General features: G+C 38.6%; 1 protein-coding gene across 3 annotated transcripts in view; it reads right to left on the bottom strand.

Annotated features, from left to right (window-relative positions):
* LOC126268094 (E3 ubiquitin-protein ligase synoviolin B) overlaps window positions 1-19799 on the bottom strand; it is a 79798-nt gene that overhangs the window by 35967 nt on the left and 24032 nt on the right. For all 3 annotated transcript variants that reach the window (XR_007549088.1, XR_007549087.1, XM_049973603.1), the window contains exons 7-10: window positions 15432-15574; window positions 9487-9738; window positions 3864-4034; window positions 2050-2205 (exon numbers count right to left, since the gene is read on the bottom strand). Coding sequence is in view for 1 of the 3 variants with exons in the window: in XM_049973603.1 (XP_049829560.1) it covers window positions 2050-2205; window positions 3864-4034; window positions 9487-9738; window positions 15432-15574 (722 nt within the window). In the remaining 2 variants the exon portion in view is untranslated. The remainder of the gene's footprint in view (window positions 1-2049; window positions 2206-3863; window positions 4035-9486; window positions 9739-15431; window positions 15575-19799) is intronic.

Genomic DNA, 19799 nt, shown 5'->3' with positions numbered 1-19799 from the left:
ACTGGGGGCAGTTACAAAGGTAGGAGCCAGAGGGTAGGGAAGGTGGTTTGGGGATTTCGAGGGATGAACTAAGAGGTTACGAAGGTTAGGTGGACGGCGGAAAGACACTCTTGGTGGAAGTTTGGAAGCTTGGTGGAAGTGTGAAGCTTTCTATGTGGGAATGACCAGCAACAAACTGTCCATTCATATGAATGGACACAGGCAAACAGTGTTTGTTGGTAATGAGTATCACCCAGTGGCTAAACATGCCTTGGTGCACGGCCAGCACATCTTGGCACAGTGTTACACCGTCCGGATTATCTGGATACTTCCCACTAACACCAACCTGTCAGAACTCTGGAGATGGGAACTTGCCCTTCAGTATATCCTCTCTTCTCGTTATCCGCCAGGCCTCAACCTCCGCTAATTTCAAGTTGCCGCCACTCTTACCTCACCTGTCTTTCAACAACATCTTTGCCTGTGTACTTTCGCCTCGACTGACATCTCTGCCCAAACTCTTACAAATGTCTGCTTGTGTCTGTGTATGTGCGTATGGATATAAGTGTGTGCGTGCGCGCGCGCGCGCGCGCGCGCGCCAGTGTATACCTGTCCTTTTTCCCCCTAAGGCAAGTCTTTCCACTCCCGGGAATGGAATGAGTCCTTACCCTCTCCCTTAAAACCCACATCCTTTCATCTTTCCCTCGCCTTCCCTCTTTCCTGATGAAGTAACTGTTGGTTGCGAAAGATTGAATTTTGTGTGTATGTTTGTGTTTGTTTGTGTGTCTATCAACCTGCCAGCGGTTTCGTTGGTAAGTCACATCATCTTTGTTTTTAGATATATGTATGTGTGTGTGTGTGTGTGTGTGTGTGTGTGTGTGTGTGTGTGTGTCTGTGTGTTCCCAATGAAGACCTTGTTAGCCAAAAGCACACTTTCTGAAAGTCTTTTTGTTGTGCCTAACTGCAACACATTATCTCTGTTATATGGTGAGTAGCAACTATCCCTTTCACAATATTGTTGAATTCCTCAACATTTTTATGCACGGGAATAACAGCCTGGAAAAAATTATTTTACAACTGCAACAGATACTCATTCTCGAAATAATACTCCAGAACTATTATTATATGAACTGTTGGTGATGGTCATAAAACTACAATGCAGATGAGGGGAATAAAGAACTTTACTCAATGCTAGAAATCAGTTGCCATAAAATTGTGATGGAACACCTACAGCTTTAGAGAACTATTACTGTAGAGTTTTTGTACCAGTTTCAAATGGTATGGGATGTACTGAAAGCAGACCCATAGAACATTTCTCACAGTAATTGTTGGAAATTGCAAATGTTGCTTGCATCTCCATACTGATTTCTATATATTCCATAAATAACTTTCACATTTTCTGTCACATGTTTTGTAATTAAATTTGATTTCTAAACAAGTCCTTTTACTTGACGAATGACACATTATCAGCCAAGTAACAGTTTGTAGCAACTTGATTATATAACTGCAAAAGGAATGTGACTTCCTTAGTGTTCATCTAACAACAATATAAAACAGGACGGATTGCTACCTTCCACTTAGAGGACACGATAGGTGGCAAACAGGCAGAATGAAAGAAGAATGATGAATGTGACTGGCTAAAAGTCTTCTTCCCATGTGCCTGTCAGCTGCTTAATGCTTTCTTTATGTGAGGAATATTATCATTATTCCATCTCATGTTTTGCACCGTATGATTCTATCTTTCACCTAAACATTAATAAAACTACAACACTGCCTCTTCATAAGCACTGAAGCATAAGAACAATGCCACAAGATAATCAAGAAGCCACAACAACAGTGTCTCAGTGTCCTGCAGAATGACAAGCAATTAAGTGCAAATTTTGAATCTTTTCAGGTCTCCCTCCCCTCTCTCCACTCCTTCCCATCCACTCTTTTCAGTTGTGGCAACATTATTTATTTATACTCAATCTTGGTGGAAACTTAACACTCTGAAATTATACAATAATTTGTAATCACTCTGGTTTTCTCGGCAATATGGTCAATTTGTTAGTTTGCATCAGCAGAATTACTTACTAAAGGGCATGAAAGGGAATGGTGGGCAAATAAAAGGCATTCCTCCTGTCCCAGTTCCTCCCACAGATGTTGCTCCTGCAGCTACTCTTCCAGCTGCAGATCCTGAGGCTTGTTGCTGACTTGCAGTGCCATCCGCCGATCCACCAGCAGCAGCTCCTTCCAAGGAAGCATACATATGTATTAGCTTGACCAATTATGGCTAACCTACAAAAGGGGGTATCGCAAAAGGACTTGGCTGTTCTTAAAATAAAATAACTGCCCATAGAACATCTTTGTTGTAATTCTATTTTAAAGTCTCTGCTGCAGCATGAAGATTCCTTCTGGTGATTTTATTTGCACACTTCATTTCTCCATGAGGTGGAGGTTCAATATTATATGGGGCAAACCTAAGTATTCTGAAGTATATCAGAGAGTAACCAAAGGAACTCTTTTCATACAAAAACTAATGTTTTCAGAATTTGTTTTACTAGCATTATACATCTTAAAACATTTTTCTATGTGGTTATTTAAGAACAATGAATACCAAGAGACTAGTTTTCTTGTACTACCCCTGAAGAGCGGGAAAAACTACTACTCCTGCATACCTCAATATGCTGACAATAAATGGATTTTCTCCAGTTGAAGCAAATAAGTATCTGAGTAATAGATTAAGTCTCAATGGAATTTGAGATTATTTTTCCCATCAAAAGTTCTTGACCAAATTTCTTGTTTCTGAAGTTGCAACTGGCCGACAATAAACTTGTCCATCTATCAAACTTTGGCCATTTCACCAATTATTAGTTGATCACCATAACCCTCTCACATCGTTGTCTGGTGAATGTGTACTGGTTTCATTTTTGTTGTAATCAGAAAATGATAACAGATCAGATTTTACAGCTAGTGTGCTGATCAATTTTTGTAATCTTTTGGAACTACACGTCAATTCCATATTGACAGTCTGAAGTTTCCTTGTCTGACAGTGACTTCCAGAATGAATCTTTCACTCTGCAGTGGAGTGTGCACTGTTTTGAAACTTAACGGTGTATTAGAACTGTGTGATGGACTGGGACTTCGAACCACTTCTTACGCAGGCACTACTCGTAGCATCTGAGCTATTGAGTTACACCTCACAACCTGCTTTCACAGTCTTGCATCTGGCAGTACCTGTCTCCTACTTCCCCAACTTCACAGCAGTTCTCCTGCTTTCACAGCAGAACTAGCACTACTGGAATGAAACAATATCAGCCATAACCTAGGGGATTGTTTCCACAGTGAACCTTTCAGTCTGCAGAAATGTATGCACGGTCATTAAACTTCCTGGCAGAATAAAATATATGCCATGGAGGAACTTAAATGATTCTGTCTGGTAACAATTCCCTTAGGTGTGGCTATGCCATTCCCCCATGGTATTTAGTCCCACTAAATTTGCAGAAGAACTTGTGTAGAGTTTCGAAAGGAGAAGTAAAGCTGTGAGAGCACTTAATGAGCTGCCAAATAGCTCAGTCAGAAAGAGCATACATTACAAAAGATAAGGCCCCAGGTTCAAGTCCCGTCCAGCACAAGGTTTTTAAGTTGGGAGTAAGTACTAGTGACCTTTAACAAATGGATGAACGTAGTGGCAACAAACAAGGTCAGAACCAAAGTACTATACTGACACTGATGGTACATTTCCTGAATGCTCCAAATTTTTCCAATAAAAACAAAGAATATATTTTTGTGGACATTTTCATGTATACCAAATGACAAAAATTAATAATAATAATAATAATAATAATAATAATAATAATAATAATAATAATAATAATAAACTGCATATGTACACCTATGAGTATTACCTGATGGCGCAGAAGTGCCTGCTGCTGCTGCTTGCTGTGTTGCTGCTGTGGATGGCTGGTCTGGCCTCTGTTGAGGTGGTTGTGGCTGTGGCTGCGGTTGAGCTTGTACATGTGGTTGAAACATTTGCCAGAATGGAAGTGGACCAACAAATGGAGGTATATTTAGGCCACCTGCATATGTGCAAGAAACAGGCATTTTGAGGCTGTGTGGCAGATAATTCAGTGGTTATACAACAATCTATTTACAATATTATAGTATTTTGTGATACAACAACCAGAAAATCCTTTCTGCTTGCCAGTAAAGACAGCTAGATATATTTTAGCAAGAATGGTGCCTAATTAACTCGGGGGGTATAAAACTTATTTTGTGGTCTTAGCAATGATACCATAAGCTTTACTGAAGAGACAACAGAAGCAAAACTAGAGTAAACATTTGTGAATAATGTAGTTACTTGTATTTTTAGCAACTACAACCAGTCAGGGAACTCTTATCAATTTATTTTTATTTGACAGGAGGCAAATTGAGATCAACAACTGCTGTAGCAGAACAGACACTGACACTTCACACTCATCACGAGCTAGCAGAGGCACACTAAGAGATATAGCTCAGTTTGTTTACGATGAATGTCAAAAACACGGAAAGTGTGATAATCCATTCTGAAAGTCCTCAAGCCTTGAAACCAAATAAGCTATTTTATTAGCATAATAACAGACACTATCTTGTCATGTGCTACAACTGCTATGAACACTCTGGGAGTGATTTAAGGGAACAGCCAGCTTACAGGATTTATTACAGCAGTAACCATCATTATCATCATGAGCAACTGGTCCGTCTATGCCTTCCTTGATAAAGTAAATAAAATAGAAAGAAACTTCCACATGGGAAAAATATATTAAAAACAAAGATTCCAAGACTTACCAAGCGGGAAAGCGCCGGCAGACAGGCACATGAACAAAACACACAAACACACACACAGAATTACAATGTGTGTATGTGCGGATGGATATGTGTGTGTGTGTGTGTGTGTGTGTGTGTGTGTGTGTGTGTGTGTGTGTGTGTGTGTGTGTGTGTGCGCGCGCGCGCGCGAGTGTACACCTGTCCTTTTTTTCCCCTAAGGGAAGTCTTTCCGCTCCCGGGATTGGAATGACTCCTTACCCTCTCCCTTAAAACCCACATCCTTTCATTTTTCCCTCTCCTTCCCTCTTTCCTGACGAAGCAACTGCCAGTTGCGAAAGCTCGAATTCTGTGTGTGTGTTTGTGTGTTTTGTTCATGTGCCTGTCTGCCGGCGCTTTCCCGCTTGGTAAGTCTTGGAATCTTTGTTTTTAATATATCCTTCCTTGATAAAGATGAACAGCCTCCATCTTCCTCTTTTCTGTGATTTTCGTGTTGAAACAGATGTTCTTTTTGACAGAGTAATTTAGTATATGAGGGGTAATCACAAAGTTTTAATTATCACCTCAAAAAATTCAAGTTGTCACCATATAACTGTATGATGGTGTGAATCCTCTACAAATTCACTCTTCAATGCAGTAGGCTTTTTCAAACAAACAATAACTTTGTGGAGTCTGTGTTTGTTGAAGTCTGCATTTTGGCTGTTCAGCAAATATTCCCAGGGTGCACTGTCTTGACAGCCTCCCTTAATCTCATCAGGAGGTTTCAGCAGTATGCTCCTGTGATGGTTTCTCCCTTTCAAAGATACACTGAGGTAACAAAAGTCATGGTATACCTCCTAATATCTTGTCAGACTTCCTTTTGCCTGGCATAGTGCAGCAACTTGACATAGGATGGACTCAACAAGCTGGCGGAAGTCTCCTGCAGAAATACTGAGGCTTGCTGCTTCTATACCCATCCACAACTGTGAAAAGTGTTCTGGTACAGGATGTTGTACATGAACTGACCCTCGATTACATCTCTTAAACATGCAATGGGATTTTTGTTGGGCGACATGGGTTTCCAAATCATTTGCTTGAACTGTCTCAAATGTTCTTCCAACCAAATGCAAACAGTTGTAGCTGGTGACGTGGTGCATGAAGTCCATGAATGGCTACAAATGGTCTCCAAGTAGCCGAACATAACCATTTTCAGTCAATGATTGGATTAGATGGACCAGAGGACCCAGTCCATTCCATATAAACACAGACCACACCATTATGGAAAGTGTTTTCTCCGTAATGAAAGTGACAAAATTGAAGCTTAGGAGTAATCTTACTGATGTTCATCTGACTGGTGCAGTGCACCAAATGACCAGTAATTTCACACCAACTATCAAGATGATAGTTCAAAATCACTGTAAAAACATCCAGGGTGATGTAAATTAATGCCTATGTCCTATTTGTATGTAGTACCCCTCCTCTGAACTACACATTTCTGTGTAAATATAATAAACATTTACAATACAAATGTGTCTTGTTTCTTAATCCTTTATGTCTGTAAACTACTTGTGGCCATGGAAGTAGAAAGTATTACAATGGTTCGAGACTGTGTTTCACCCATACATGGCCAACTGTTGCATGGCACAGGATACACAAACTTCAGGTAAGCACATTTTACGCTTATGTCCCACACAGGCATCTTGTGCCAAGTATGATTGGCCTCCCGATAACTGTGTATCGGTGCCATGTTCACGGACGCCGCATATATGTGAAACGACCTCGGACGTATGTGTGTTCCACCTGCACTATGTACGTTAGCTCTTACAGCAGCACAGGTGCCCCCCCAAGTGGCCAGCCACATCGCACAGCTCTGCTACCCCCACTACATGCCCTCACAGCTGCTCAGCATTGCCCTCATGGCTCACAGTGCTCGCAGGCAACCAGGCAGGCAGTTCTTGTGCACACCTCTGATTTGGAAGTTTATTTTACTGACCTATAATGGGTTTGGTTACTGGGACTACTTGGCCGAAATATAATATAGATCTTCTAATATATCTTCCCCTCTCTCTTTCAGCTTTTCATGTTGTTATTTCTTTTTACTCACTTTATTTAATCTTCTAGAACATGACATCATGGACAAGGAATTCTACAATACCTTCATTAAAACACTAATTATTGAAATAAGTAATATTTTAGATGCAATAGGGTACACAGCAAAAATAAATTATTTTAATGACAATAATCTTCACATTGGTGGTCATAAGTTGGATTAGAATATATTTTCTCTTGTCTTTTTCCAACAGTGCACAGTTTTGTATGTGCAGCCATTTTCAAGTTTATGCTGTAACCTATCAAGTAGAGATATTTGGGTTACTGTTGAAATGTTTTTGCTCATACATTTTAAAACTGTAGTTGTATGGTCAGACTTTGCTTTGAAATACAAAGTGACATCTGGTGTATTAGGGCCTTATTAGAACAGTTTGCCAGTATGTCTTTGTCTTAAGAAGTGCAACGGTAAAGAGAAGTCATCTATAATTTTTCTCAATTCCCCTTGGAGGTGAAGAAAATGTGACCTGCAGTGATTTAGTTGCTCAAAGCGAGCATCCCTGAGCAGAAAAAGATAGCAACACAGCAATCTGAATGGAATAATTATTCTGCAATCAAAGATGTGCAAATACGATTTCCTGTGAAATGGGTTTCCATCAAAGAAAGTAGGTCCTATAGTAACGGAAATGGAGTGCCTGGTGCTAACAGGGCACTTACAATAAGAACAAGAACATGATGGCAAAGCAGCCTTTTAGGAAGTTGTATTGGAGGACGTGGAGCAAGTAAGGCAACAGTGAGTGTTGGTATAACAATATTGTGTACCACTGTCCACAATTACATACTCACTTTATGTGATTACTTCACAGACACAACTTTTATTTGATTTTATGCTAAACTTAACTTCTCATTCTCTCTTTTCTCTCTGTTGCTCTATATATTTGTCTACTCTAAACCTCCACCTCACACTTCTCACCACTTTATCATAGTCTTATTTACTCCTCTCTCTTACCTCTTAACTTCTCAGGTTTTTAAAACACATTTATTGGCGGCATTTCATTGTTTGATCATCTCTCACTTGTTTCTGATTTACTCAATCTGTTAGGTTGGTATTTTTATAACATTCAGTTAATATTTTATAGTTCTTTCTACTCTTTTCGGTACTTCCGAAATTCCCACTATCGCCCTCACCTCCCTCCCCTATACTGTGTCTCCCACCATAAGAACTTAAATTTTTGTTGTCTGTAGCCTAACTTTACAATGTGATTAATACTTTTAAGAATAGAAGGTATAACAAGGACACTGTGGATGAAATGAATGGAAGAATGGAGGAATGGGGAGGGAAGAGTAATGGTTGGGGAAGGAAGTTTGAAAGTTTTGGAGTGAAGGAGTGGGGGAAGTAAGAGTAGAGGAACGGGGAAGGAATAAGAGAGAGAAAGGGCGGAGAAAGAAGAAGGGAGAGGAAAGGTGGAGACGGAAGAGGGGAGGGAAGGGGTGAGGTAGGGAGTGGGAAGGGAGGGATGGGAGAGGAAGGGAGTGGGAAGGGAGGGATGGGAGAGGAAGTGAGTGGGAAGGAACAGTACGGGAGGAGGGCAGGAGTGGGGAGGAGTGGGTAAGAAGAGGGGAGGAATTCAAAGGGAGAGGGGAGGAATTCAAAGGGAGAGGGGAGGAATTCAAAGGGAGAGGGGAGGAGTTCAAAGGGAGAGGGGAGGAGTTCAAAGGGAGAGGGGAGGAGTTCAAAGGGAGAGGGGAGGAGTTCAAAGGGAGAGGGGAGGAGTTCAAAGGGAGAGGGGAGGAGTTCAAAGGGAGAGGGGAGGAGTTCAAAGGGAGAGGGGAGGATTTCGAAGGAAGGGGGGGGGGAGAATTTCGAAGGAAGGGGGGGGAGGATTTCGAAGGAAGGGGGGGGGAGGATTTCGAAGGAAGGGGGGGGGGAGGATTTGGAAGGAAGAGGGGAGCGGTAGGGTGAGGGTACCCTGCTGCAGGCAGGAGTTTCTAATAAAGTAGTGGTTTCACACCATTTATTCCAACATATATCTCTGTTATTCTCTGTCTCATCCTCAGGATTGGATAAACTCTTTCTTTCTTGTAATAAGCTTAAACAATATGCACAATTCACATTTTGCGTGTGGGAACATCAGCTGATTCAATTGAAGAAAACAAACTGATTTCAATTCCACTGACCATTGTCCAAAGTCTGTAGGTTCAGGCATTGAAATCAGCTGCACTGAGGCCATGCACCTACTGGCATAATGCTTTGAAAAGATCAGTTGTCTTCAGCTGATGTTGGTTGTCAGTGGAATGCATCGATGTCAGGCCACTATGACTCTAGCCTATAGGATCAAGGGAGCTGGTGAAGGGACACCTCCCATCTACACAAAAAAATAGTGCTAGGCCAACAAATCTTTCACAGATTGGATCAGCAATGACTACAGTGCCACTTCGAGAGAGAGTGGGATGATTAAGTGAAAAATATTCCACACCTCAGTACTCAGTGCCTTGACAGAGAGAAAAAAAAACACTGTACTCCTACCTTTTGGGGTAACAGTTTCACCCATAAAGGACTTATATTTACATGTGAAACTATGTGTCAGTTTGCTGAACGATGACATGAAATCAGTCCTCCATCTGTGTCTGACTGTTTTACTCACACATCGTTATCAAAGTTAATGTTTGCATGGTACACGCACATTAAAATTTTCTCTATACCTGGTGGTGGCATCTGGGGAATTAAAGGAGGTGGTCCCACCAGAGGAACTTGTTGTGGCTGCTGCTGCTGCTGTTGCTGTTGTTGTTGTTGTTGTTGCTGCTGCTGCTGTTGCTGCTGTTGTTGTGCAGGTTGTGACGGTGCTGGAGTGCGAAGTATGTTGAGTCGGCATGTGGGGCATGTCTGTTGCCTTTGGAACCACGATCGTAAGCATGCCGTGTGGAAGATATGATTGCACGGCAGCTTTTTAGATGCTGTAACAGAAGATAAGTAGAATAATCAACGCACTGCATGAAACAAATATTTTTAGCCTGATATGAATGTCAACACCTTGTTTTTTATCAGGAAGAAAACAAGGAGGAAGAGGTAACAGTACCAATGGTATCAAACAGTTTGGTTATAATTTTCATGAAGCAGGGTACTGAATATTTCGTTTATAATTTTCGAGATGTAGATTATTAAACAATTTATTGCTAGTTTTTGAGTTGCATAGTACTGAATCTTTCTTATATGGATGTGGTTCTGCCAGTTTAATTCAGTTTTGTCACAGTTCTACACTTTGTAATAAATATATAAATTAGACACATCAGTGTGAAAATCACTTTTATTTTTCATGTTTCTAAGGTTTATGTATTATTTTACAATGAACTATGTAACAAATCATTCCACTTACAATTTTCCATAAGAAATTCAGGAACTGTAAAGACATGCGTGATCACGATGTTAATAATGATTAAATGAAATATAAGTGTTATAGAAACATAGTACTCAAAATTAGAAGCAAATAAAAAGTATTAATGTGTAACAATGACAAAAGTTTCTACAAATCAAAACATTAATTGCTCTGCTGCAATACTTTTCTTTGCTTTGACACCATTTAGCAGTGTTTAGTGAGACCTTATGGTGAGCAACTGTTTGAAAAGAGTAGTGTGGTAGACAGGCTGGGACGTCAGATGTAAATTATGCGAGACGTGGAGAATGAGCACCAACTTACAGTATCAAGGATGTGAATATCACGGATAAATAAAAGAAATTAACGTAAAGGTATTCAAATATGGGTAATATAAACAACATCAACAACTACAAAATGATTTTTGCCATTTAGCACTTTCACCCTGGAGAAGACTATATTGGAATTCATACAAAAGCCAACAATCTGGATGAATACAGAACCTAAGTACTATTCTTCAGTTAATACTGTATGTCCAAATTTCTAAGATCAACTTTTTACATCACGTGTATTTTGGGCTAATGCACTATTTTTTATTTGTAGACCCATTTATTGGAAATTTAGAAACTTATATAGATTATGGTTCAACCTACAGTAAGTGATGAGTTCATTAGAGATGCAGCACAAGCTCAAAAAGGAGGAGGATTGAAAGGAAATCGACCATGTACTGTTTATGAAATAATGTCACCATATACCCCAATTGGTCATCCTGGGCAGATATCTGTGGCATGAATGAAACAGTCTCCATAAGTACTCTGTTTAGAGCAACACATGTTTGCAATTCAGATGACAGCTGCTGCAAAACTTTTCACTTTCTGTGCACGTGTCATCCCAATACACTACACATCAAATGCATGTCTACAAGCTACTGCAGTTAGTAATTCCTTATATTCAACAAACAGTCATGAAATACGAATAGTGGCTAGCACTACAGTCCATCCATAAAAGATGACTGTGAATTGTTCTTCAGCATAGCACAATCAATAGCAGTACTGAGACAGTTGTTTGTCATGACAACTAAACCTACTTACAAAAATGTTTCTCAAATGCATTACTCATTCAAAACTTCACAGCACCTGAAGTATGCCTTTATGATAAATAGTTCCCTATCTGAAAATGCTCCAGCTCAATTTAGACACTAAAGGTTAAACTCAAATCACCATTAGGTGAAAATTAACAAGCTACATATGTACTCTACATTACTGTATAATATAGTGAAGAGCACCTGGAGTAACAGCATTTTTTTTGCTCCCTTTCTATTGCACTCAGGGTTGTCATGTTTTTGTGAACAAAATCTACATTTTTACAAAACCTAGGCAAAACACACTTAGATGTAAAACTTGAAATACAATATAGCAAAGCACTGCATTTTATCTTGTTGATATTTCTGCTTTTGAACTTTCTTAGTAGGACTTCCCTTCTCCTCTGTCAAGAAGATGACGAAACTGCTGGCATGTATATGAGTAATTCATCTTCACCATTAATTCAGTTTTTAATGTAGTAATTCTACATCTACATCAACATTTATACTCCGCAAGCCACCCAACGGTGTGTGGCGGAGGGCACTTTACGTGCCACTGTCATTACCTCCCAAACACTTTCTCTCAGCTTGTCAAGTGTTCCTCTTAAGGCTGAATTTTTTTTTCTGGAGAATCAATGAGGTACAGAAAACACGAAACAGACAAGTTTGAAGAAGTTTTCACAGTTTTCATACTGACGGTAAATTTCATCCACTTATCATCACACTTGAGCTTAAAAAAGTTCTCATCTTCTTCTGTCAATAGTATGAAAAGGATGGTTGCTACTCACAATATAGCGTCGATGCTGAGTCGCAGATAGGCGCAACAAAATGACTGTCAGAATATCAGCTTTCAGCCAGCAAGGCCTTAATTGGAAACGGAAACACACACACACACACACACACACACACACACGTGGATTTTCCAGTGTTTGATTTGAGTACACATTCTTCGAACATCAAATCGTAATGTACGTGAAGTTCATATCAAGAAGTCATTTCAATGAATTCTGAAATTGAGCACTGTTTCCTGTTAATGAAAATGGTTTGACAGCTTTGTACATGATCTCTTCAAAGTCAAATCATTTGTCAAGATAGTCTAGACCACACTGCAAGTAATCAGATGCTTCTCTTTTGAATATTTTGACATGAGGGGGCATCATTTATCGATTTCAAGAAGACAGAGCGTGCCACAGAGCCATAAAACTGATCTTCTTTTCTTTGTTTCAGAGACGTTATAAAGTGATTCACAAGATCAAACAAGTCTGTTGTAAGTACATCATCAGACTGAAGTTTTGCATTTAATGATGCCAAATAACCACCCATGTTCACTATAAAGCCCAGATATGCCAAAAATAATTCACCTTCCGAAAAGTCTCTGAGTATCTTTGGTGTGTACTCCTGTGAGAGGAATTATGATTTGATTGTTTCAAGTTTTCCACTACTCATTCTGTGGCTGGAGATAGCCAGCATTTTTGCAAGTGTTTGAAAATCTCCTACCATTCAACATCCATCCAAGCAAAAAATTCCTTTAGATCACTGACACTTTTAGTAGACCGATGGAATTCATTATATATATCTTGAGAACAATGGCTTCTACATCACCCTGAAGTGCATTTGCTACTTGCTTTTTGGTGTTACTCAAGAGAGGACAGTTAAATTCTGCTGATAAGTTTGGATTTGCTTTGCATAGCTCAACGCAGACAATTTTATTCTTTCCAAAATTAACACAGGAATTGTCAGCAGAAAAACTGCTGATATTCCTCAGTGACAAAGATATTCTGGTAAGCTCACTTTTTATTCCTACCACAACTGAGTAAACCATTTCACTTTCATCGCTATAAAATTACAGAAGTCTTGTACATACACCTTCTTCACAAGAAAACTTGTGTACTGCCAGTGGAATGGTTTTAATGTGTCTTTTGTTGGATTCCCCGATGAAAAGTGTAATAAATAAAGTTGTCCGACTGCTTAACTGTTTGCTCTTCTGAATACAGTCCCAGTACCAATGAAATCATTTTCATTGCTTTAGTGAGTCCCCATGAACATTTCTAAAATATTTTTGAATTTGGAAACAGCTGTGGGGACAAATTGCTGCAGCAGTCCACAGAAATATAACTATTCCTATGAGTACTGAGTAAAACACGAAGGATGCTCCTGCAGCTGTTATTTTTTTCTTGCTCAACACTTCCATGAGAGGTAAAAAAAGAACTTACTTTCATCTGTTTTCATAGACAACTGTTGACTGGAAGGTTCTGTGTGTTGCAATGTTTGTGTGTTTCTTTAACATCATTTTCACCTGCATGCAAACACTGAAATAAGAGGGGCAAATAGTACAGTGAGCATTATGACCATTTTTACCTTTTCGGAGCTATGAGTAAACTTTACACCATTCACTATGTAACTTAGTTCTCATCTTTTGTTTCTTTTTCGGCACTGACAAATCTTTAGTTTTGCAATCTGATGACGAACCGGTATTTCTACAAATGCTTCACACAGCAAACTGCACAACACTACTTACTTGCTTTTTCAGAGAATGACTAAGCACTGTTATGTTCGACTTCTGACAAGCTATTGGAAAACAATGGTTGTTAAGACAGGTTTGCCAGCTTAGCTCCCCAATTAAAACTAAAAGCAGAATTTTAAATTTCAGTAACTGCTACAAGATTGCCCCTCAATTTTAAACCCATAAGAACAGTTTAAAGTGGAGACCATACTATTATACTGTCCATTTTTGTGTGGTTGGAATTTTTATCTATGCTGACAAAGTTTAATTAAGAGAGGGGTTTTCAACTGGAAATCTGGGAAAATCCTACCTAAATTGTGATACCTGGCAATCCTGATTCTACGAATGAACTGCATGTGGGTAGAACCACCGTTGGTATGCCTCTCTATGAGCCTGAACTAGTCTAATTTATCATCAATGCCATAACAAGCTGGTTGTGGGAGGAAGGCAAATGTTTTATTTTATATCCTTGAATATTATACAGCTTTCCTGTATCATCTTCAACTGGAGTCTGACAAGCACTTCTGTAATGCCCTTATACTGACATAAAACAAGATGTATGTTTGCTGGCATTTTAATCTGGTAAAAATCACGTAACATTATATAAATTTGCTTATTTGTATTTCAATGATAAGGCTGATTACCACTGTCTTTGTAATCATTTCTATTTTCATTGCACAAGATACCATTATTGTAACAGATCCCTGTATTTCAAGTAAATTACTAATATAGAATTTAAGTATCAAAAAAGTTCAGGTCGCCTAGCCAGTCTATGTAATATCACACATTTTTAGTGTTATTTCTAAATATTATCCACTTAAGTTTTCATCTGCAGTCTTAGAGTACAATTCACCATTGCCTAAGTGCCAAGTAGGATTGTCTCCTCAACACAGGTTGTTTGTTACCATAAAAAGCACTGACCAACAACACCTATGCATCATTTTCTGAGCAGACAGTGGAAAACACAGGGCAGAAATCTCATGTTAGTTACAGGTCATATCTGGAGTAATGGTCGAAGATGGGGCTCTCTTTTGTTTCAACCTCCAGTTAGAGATGATGTGTACTGTCTCCTCTCTCTCCTGATCTGTATGGACTTTGTTCCTACTTAAAAACTGCAGCCTTCCATTTCCACCTTGATAGGCTAATAGTTGGGCATCCTGGTATTCCGTCACAGAGAATATATATGCATTATTTCAAATTATTTCTTTTATTTTAAAGCATTCCCTTTAGATGAACACATCCTTGTTCATTCTTATTAAGATCAACTGCACCTGCACAAAACCATCGATAACTTACTTTTAAAGATGTCCGTCATACTGGAATTGCACATCACTGATGGATGGATAAATGTTCAAGAAACAACAACAACAACAACAACAACAACAATAAAGAGAGAAAGGATACACATGGAAGAGAAATTATCACGAACACAAGAGATGAAGTTTGTGGTTTCCACAGCAACATTGATTCCAGTGAGAACATGAAATTTCTATACTATTTAAGTACACAGCTATTTTGAACCTATTCACTTTTTTCTAGTCCTTAATTAAAAAAGGGGGATAGGAAAATTAATACTCCAGCACATTCTCATAGTTGTATTACATGCACATTCACACTGGGGACATGAAAATACCAATGAAAAGAATCTGTAGAATGTCCGGACAAATAAAATACAATGGTAACAAATAATCACCTGACACCATCTCCTCTCTGCAGATGATGCAAACATTATCAGCAGCTGCTAGTTCCTCTGGTGTAGCATCAGGATACAACGTGTTCATGTTTCTTATAGCACGCCGAGACAGAATAACATCATTGAAGGCTTTTTTAAATGACCTGGGTGTAACAATTTCCATAGTTCATCATTAAAATTCAATTAACACAAATCTGTGATAGACACATAGTATAAATTAAGGATTAAGAGATAAGTTTACATACTTACTGACTTTTATGGAGTCACATGCACAAATAAAACTGAGATAATATACAAATTGCGTTCAAATTTGTTAAAATCACTACACATGATATGGAATTTGAAAATGGACAGTGAAGCTCCATGTATATAAAGGGTACATGCATTACATTTTTTAAATAAAATAACATTATTTTCTGTGCACATCTGTAATATATGATAACATTACACAAAACTCACATAAGTACTGTTAAAATGTATTGGTTTGCAGTGGAGAAACAAAATCAGTAAGTTAACTAACACTTACAGCATCAAAACCTTGGCAAATTACTATTTCTATATAATTAGTTACAGTTACTAACAAAGAGATAGAGGGGCTGGCCAGTAATTACCTCAGCTCAGTACAGCCGATAGATACACAAAAAACAACCGAAAATTTACGTTGTTTTTTGTGTATCTATCGGCTGTACTGAGCTGAGGTAAGTACTGGCCAGCCCCTCTATCTCTTTGTTAGTATTTGTTTCACATCTTTATATGAGATTTTCCATGAATTATTTAATTAATTACAGGCTCTTAGCTGTCTCTTCCCACTGATAATTATACCATAATAAATTGGTCACTACTTAAAAGGACAAGAATGATGATGGAACTCACTGGATATTGTTGAATGGATCATGGATTGCCTGATATTTAATGGCATTACTGCTTGGCATTACTGCTCGGCATTACTGCTCTGTCAGACACAGCAAAGGACTTGGAAGAGCAGTTGAACGGAATGTATAGTGCCTTGAAAGAAGGATATAAGATGAACATCAACAAAAGCAAAACAAGGATAATGGAATGTAGTCGAATTAAGTCGGGTGGTGCTGAGGGAATTAGATTAGGAAATGAGACACTTCAAGGGGTAAAGGAGTTTTGCTATTTGGGGAGCAAAATAACTGATGATGGTCGAAATAGAGAGGATATAAGATGTAGACTGGCAAAGGCAAGGAAAGCGTTTCTGAAGAGAAATTTGTTAACATAGAGTATAGATTTAAGCGTCAGGAAGTCATTTCTGAAAGTACTTGTATGGGGTGTAGCCATGTATGGAATTCAAACATGGACAATAAATAGTTTGGACAAGAAGAGAATAGAAGCTTTCGAAATGTGGTGCTACAGAAGAATGCTGAAGATTAGATGTGTAGATCACATAACTAATGAGAAAGTATTGAATAGGATTGGGGAGAAGAGAAGTTTGTGGCACAACTTGACTAGAAGAAAGGATCGGTTGGTAGGACATGTTCTGAGGCATCAAGGGATCATCAATTTAGTACTGGAGGGCACCGTGGAGGATAAAAATCATAGAGGGAGACCAAGAGATGAATACACTAAGCAGATTCAGAAGGATGTAGGCTGCAGTAGGTACTGGGAGATGAAGAAGCTTGCACAGGATAGAGTAGCATGGAGAGCTGCATCAAACCAGTCTCAGGACTGAAGACAACGACAACAACAACAACAACAACAACAACTGCTTGATCACAATGTGAACCCACCTTCCACAAGATAGAAAACCATGTAACCTCATTTAGATGTGTTAATGATCCAATTGTTAACTGTTTTGTTGCAATAAGATACATGAATAAATATTAACATTTCTGTGTGTCCAACTAATGAATCTTAAAGGACTTCATCATCTTACATTTACATGCCAGAACATTGAAGCTAATGTTGGAATACAAATAAAAATTAACTTGAACTGTGATACACCACAACAAAAGATATAAAATTATTTCCGTAAAGATTCTGTTACCGTTACATCTACCGTATAAAATGTTCCTACCGCGGTGCAACAGTTTTAACAAATTACTTGCAAAGGTCAGTGGTGATTTTATGAGAAAATTCTGCATATGAATTGTTGCGTACTTCAGGAATGCCACTTTCTTAAGTAAAACAGGCATGATTTTTTTATGGCACATTTTGTAGACAACATGCTACGACAGTCATCACATTATGATAAAGACCCTACTCCACATAGACCACAAAAGTTACTTTAGACTTTTAACTTCAGTTGTATCAATTGAACAAGGGAAAAGGCAGTGTTTGTTATGTTCAATCTTTAAGTCAGACTATCTTTATAGTAAAAATTCAAACAAAAACCACTGTGATTTGTTTTGCTGATACACAATATGCAACTTGAGTGAAGAAATTTGGAAATATCAGACAAAGTAAAATGGCAGGTAGCAAAAGAAACAAAATACAAAAAGATACTTAGAGTAAGTCCAAAAAAACTGTATAATGGTTTAACAGGCAAATGCAGTAATTGTTTATTCAGGTCTTTATGATCTAGAGCTTCAGAAGTCAGAGTGCCCCTTGTTACTGTTTCAATGGAAAATGGCTATTATGGAGGAATTGTACAGAACTACTACAGGAAATCTTATTCAAAGATTAAGAACTCTAAATAATTCTTGTGATGGGGTCAGTTTACCTGACAGAAAGCTTTATGGAACTATCAAAGTAGTCTTTAATAGAGAACTTAGAGAATTCTGCTAGAGTGCTTAGCCATCTCCTAAAATATGCTCACTCGAAATTAACTTTTAGCCACTTGAATCTTCTCATAATATAACATTAGCTCTGGCTACAACACATGCAACGTTCTGGAAATATGTTCTGCTTAAAATGATCATTAACTACTAAATGCCAATGACATTAATGATAACCTAAATCATGAATCACTCTAGCCAAAAAAAGGTAGCACAATGCTTAAGGCACATGACTTTTATCTTGAAGGAGGGAGTCTTAAATCTACTTCTGACCATAGAGATCCAAGTTTTCCATGCTTTTCTAAACTACTTCAGGTGATTGACAGAAAAGTTTCTTAAAAGCCAGAGGTAATTGGCAGCCTCATTTTTGTAGGATCTGCACTCCTGCATGGCCTCTAAAAACCTCGTGACTGATGGGGTATTAAACCTTAACCTCAGTCTTTCTTTATAATGCAAATAGTGGTGAATATTTAATTTGTGAAGCTAAGTATTGGCACACTCATATTTTATGAGAAATTACTGTATTTCCATCTGAGTAACAATCTTACATCATTGTCCAGTTTTAGTGACTGGGGTAACAAGAACTGAAAACAAAATGGATAACCTCAGTACATTTAATGAAAGAAAAAAATCATTTAGGCACCTGGTAATAAAGAGAGACTGATAAAAGTTTTGTGCTGATTTCATGAAGAATAAATTTCTGTCTGCCAAAAGATTGTAATCTTTGTATACTTAGTTTCTAAACAATATACTGGGTTGGTACATAAGCTTGTAGCATTTTTCCATTATGTTTAACAAACACAACAGAGACTATAGTTACCAATAATATACTCTCCTTCACTATTTCCAAAACTCTGCCAATGCTGGGATAAGTTTTAGATTCAGCGATTGTAGAAAACACATGGTTTTGAGGCGAAGAACTTGTCGAGCCATGTTCGGGGTTCATTTTCATCCGGAAAAGACATTCCTTGAAGCATGTTTGATAGAGTGTGGAAAAGGGGGAAATCTGAGGGTGCAAGATCAGGTTAATAAGGTGAGTGTGGAATGACCTCCCAACCCAACTCCTGTATAGCATTTTTTCTCAGTCTAACTAAATGCAGGCAGATGTTATCATGGAATAACATCACTTCACGCAGTCTTCCTGGTCGCTGTTCTTTGATTGCATCTCAAGATATCTCAGTTGTTGCAATAAAGAGCAGCAGTGATGGTTACATCTCAGGGAAGCAATTTACAGTACACCATGCCGTCGCTGTTCCACCACATGCACAATATTATCTTTTGTGGTGAGAGCAGGTCTTTGTAAGGGCAATTACTGTGTTGTTTCAGCTCAACTATTCTTTTCTTTTCCTTATGTTACCATAGAGACACCATTTCTCATCACCAGTAACAATACGGGATTGGTGTTGTTCATGAACCAATCGTTGACAAGCAAGCGGAGATGCACATACGGCCGGCCACCCACTGACTTTTGTGATTTTAGCAAAGAACATGCTGTATCCATACAACCAATTTTTGAACCTTCCCCCCTCCCTCCCTCTTCTTCCCTCCTGCATGCAAATGTTGCATGGTGGTGGAATGATCACAGTTCATTACATTTGCCAGTTCTTGACAACAATGATGTGGATCATTG

The sequence above is a fragment of the Schistocerca gregaria genome, chromosome 4 (genome assembly GCF_023897955.1).
Source record: "Schistocerca gregaria isolate iqSchGreg1 chromosome 4, iqSchGreg1.2, whole genome shotgun sequence".
Taxonomy (NCBI): domain Eukaryota; kingdom Metazoa; phylum Arthropoda; class Insecta; order Orthoptera; family Acrididae; genus Schistocerca; species Schistocerca gregaria.
This window is presented reverse-complemented; position numbering and strand designations above follow the sequence as displayed.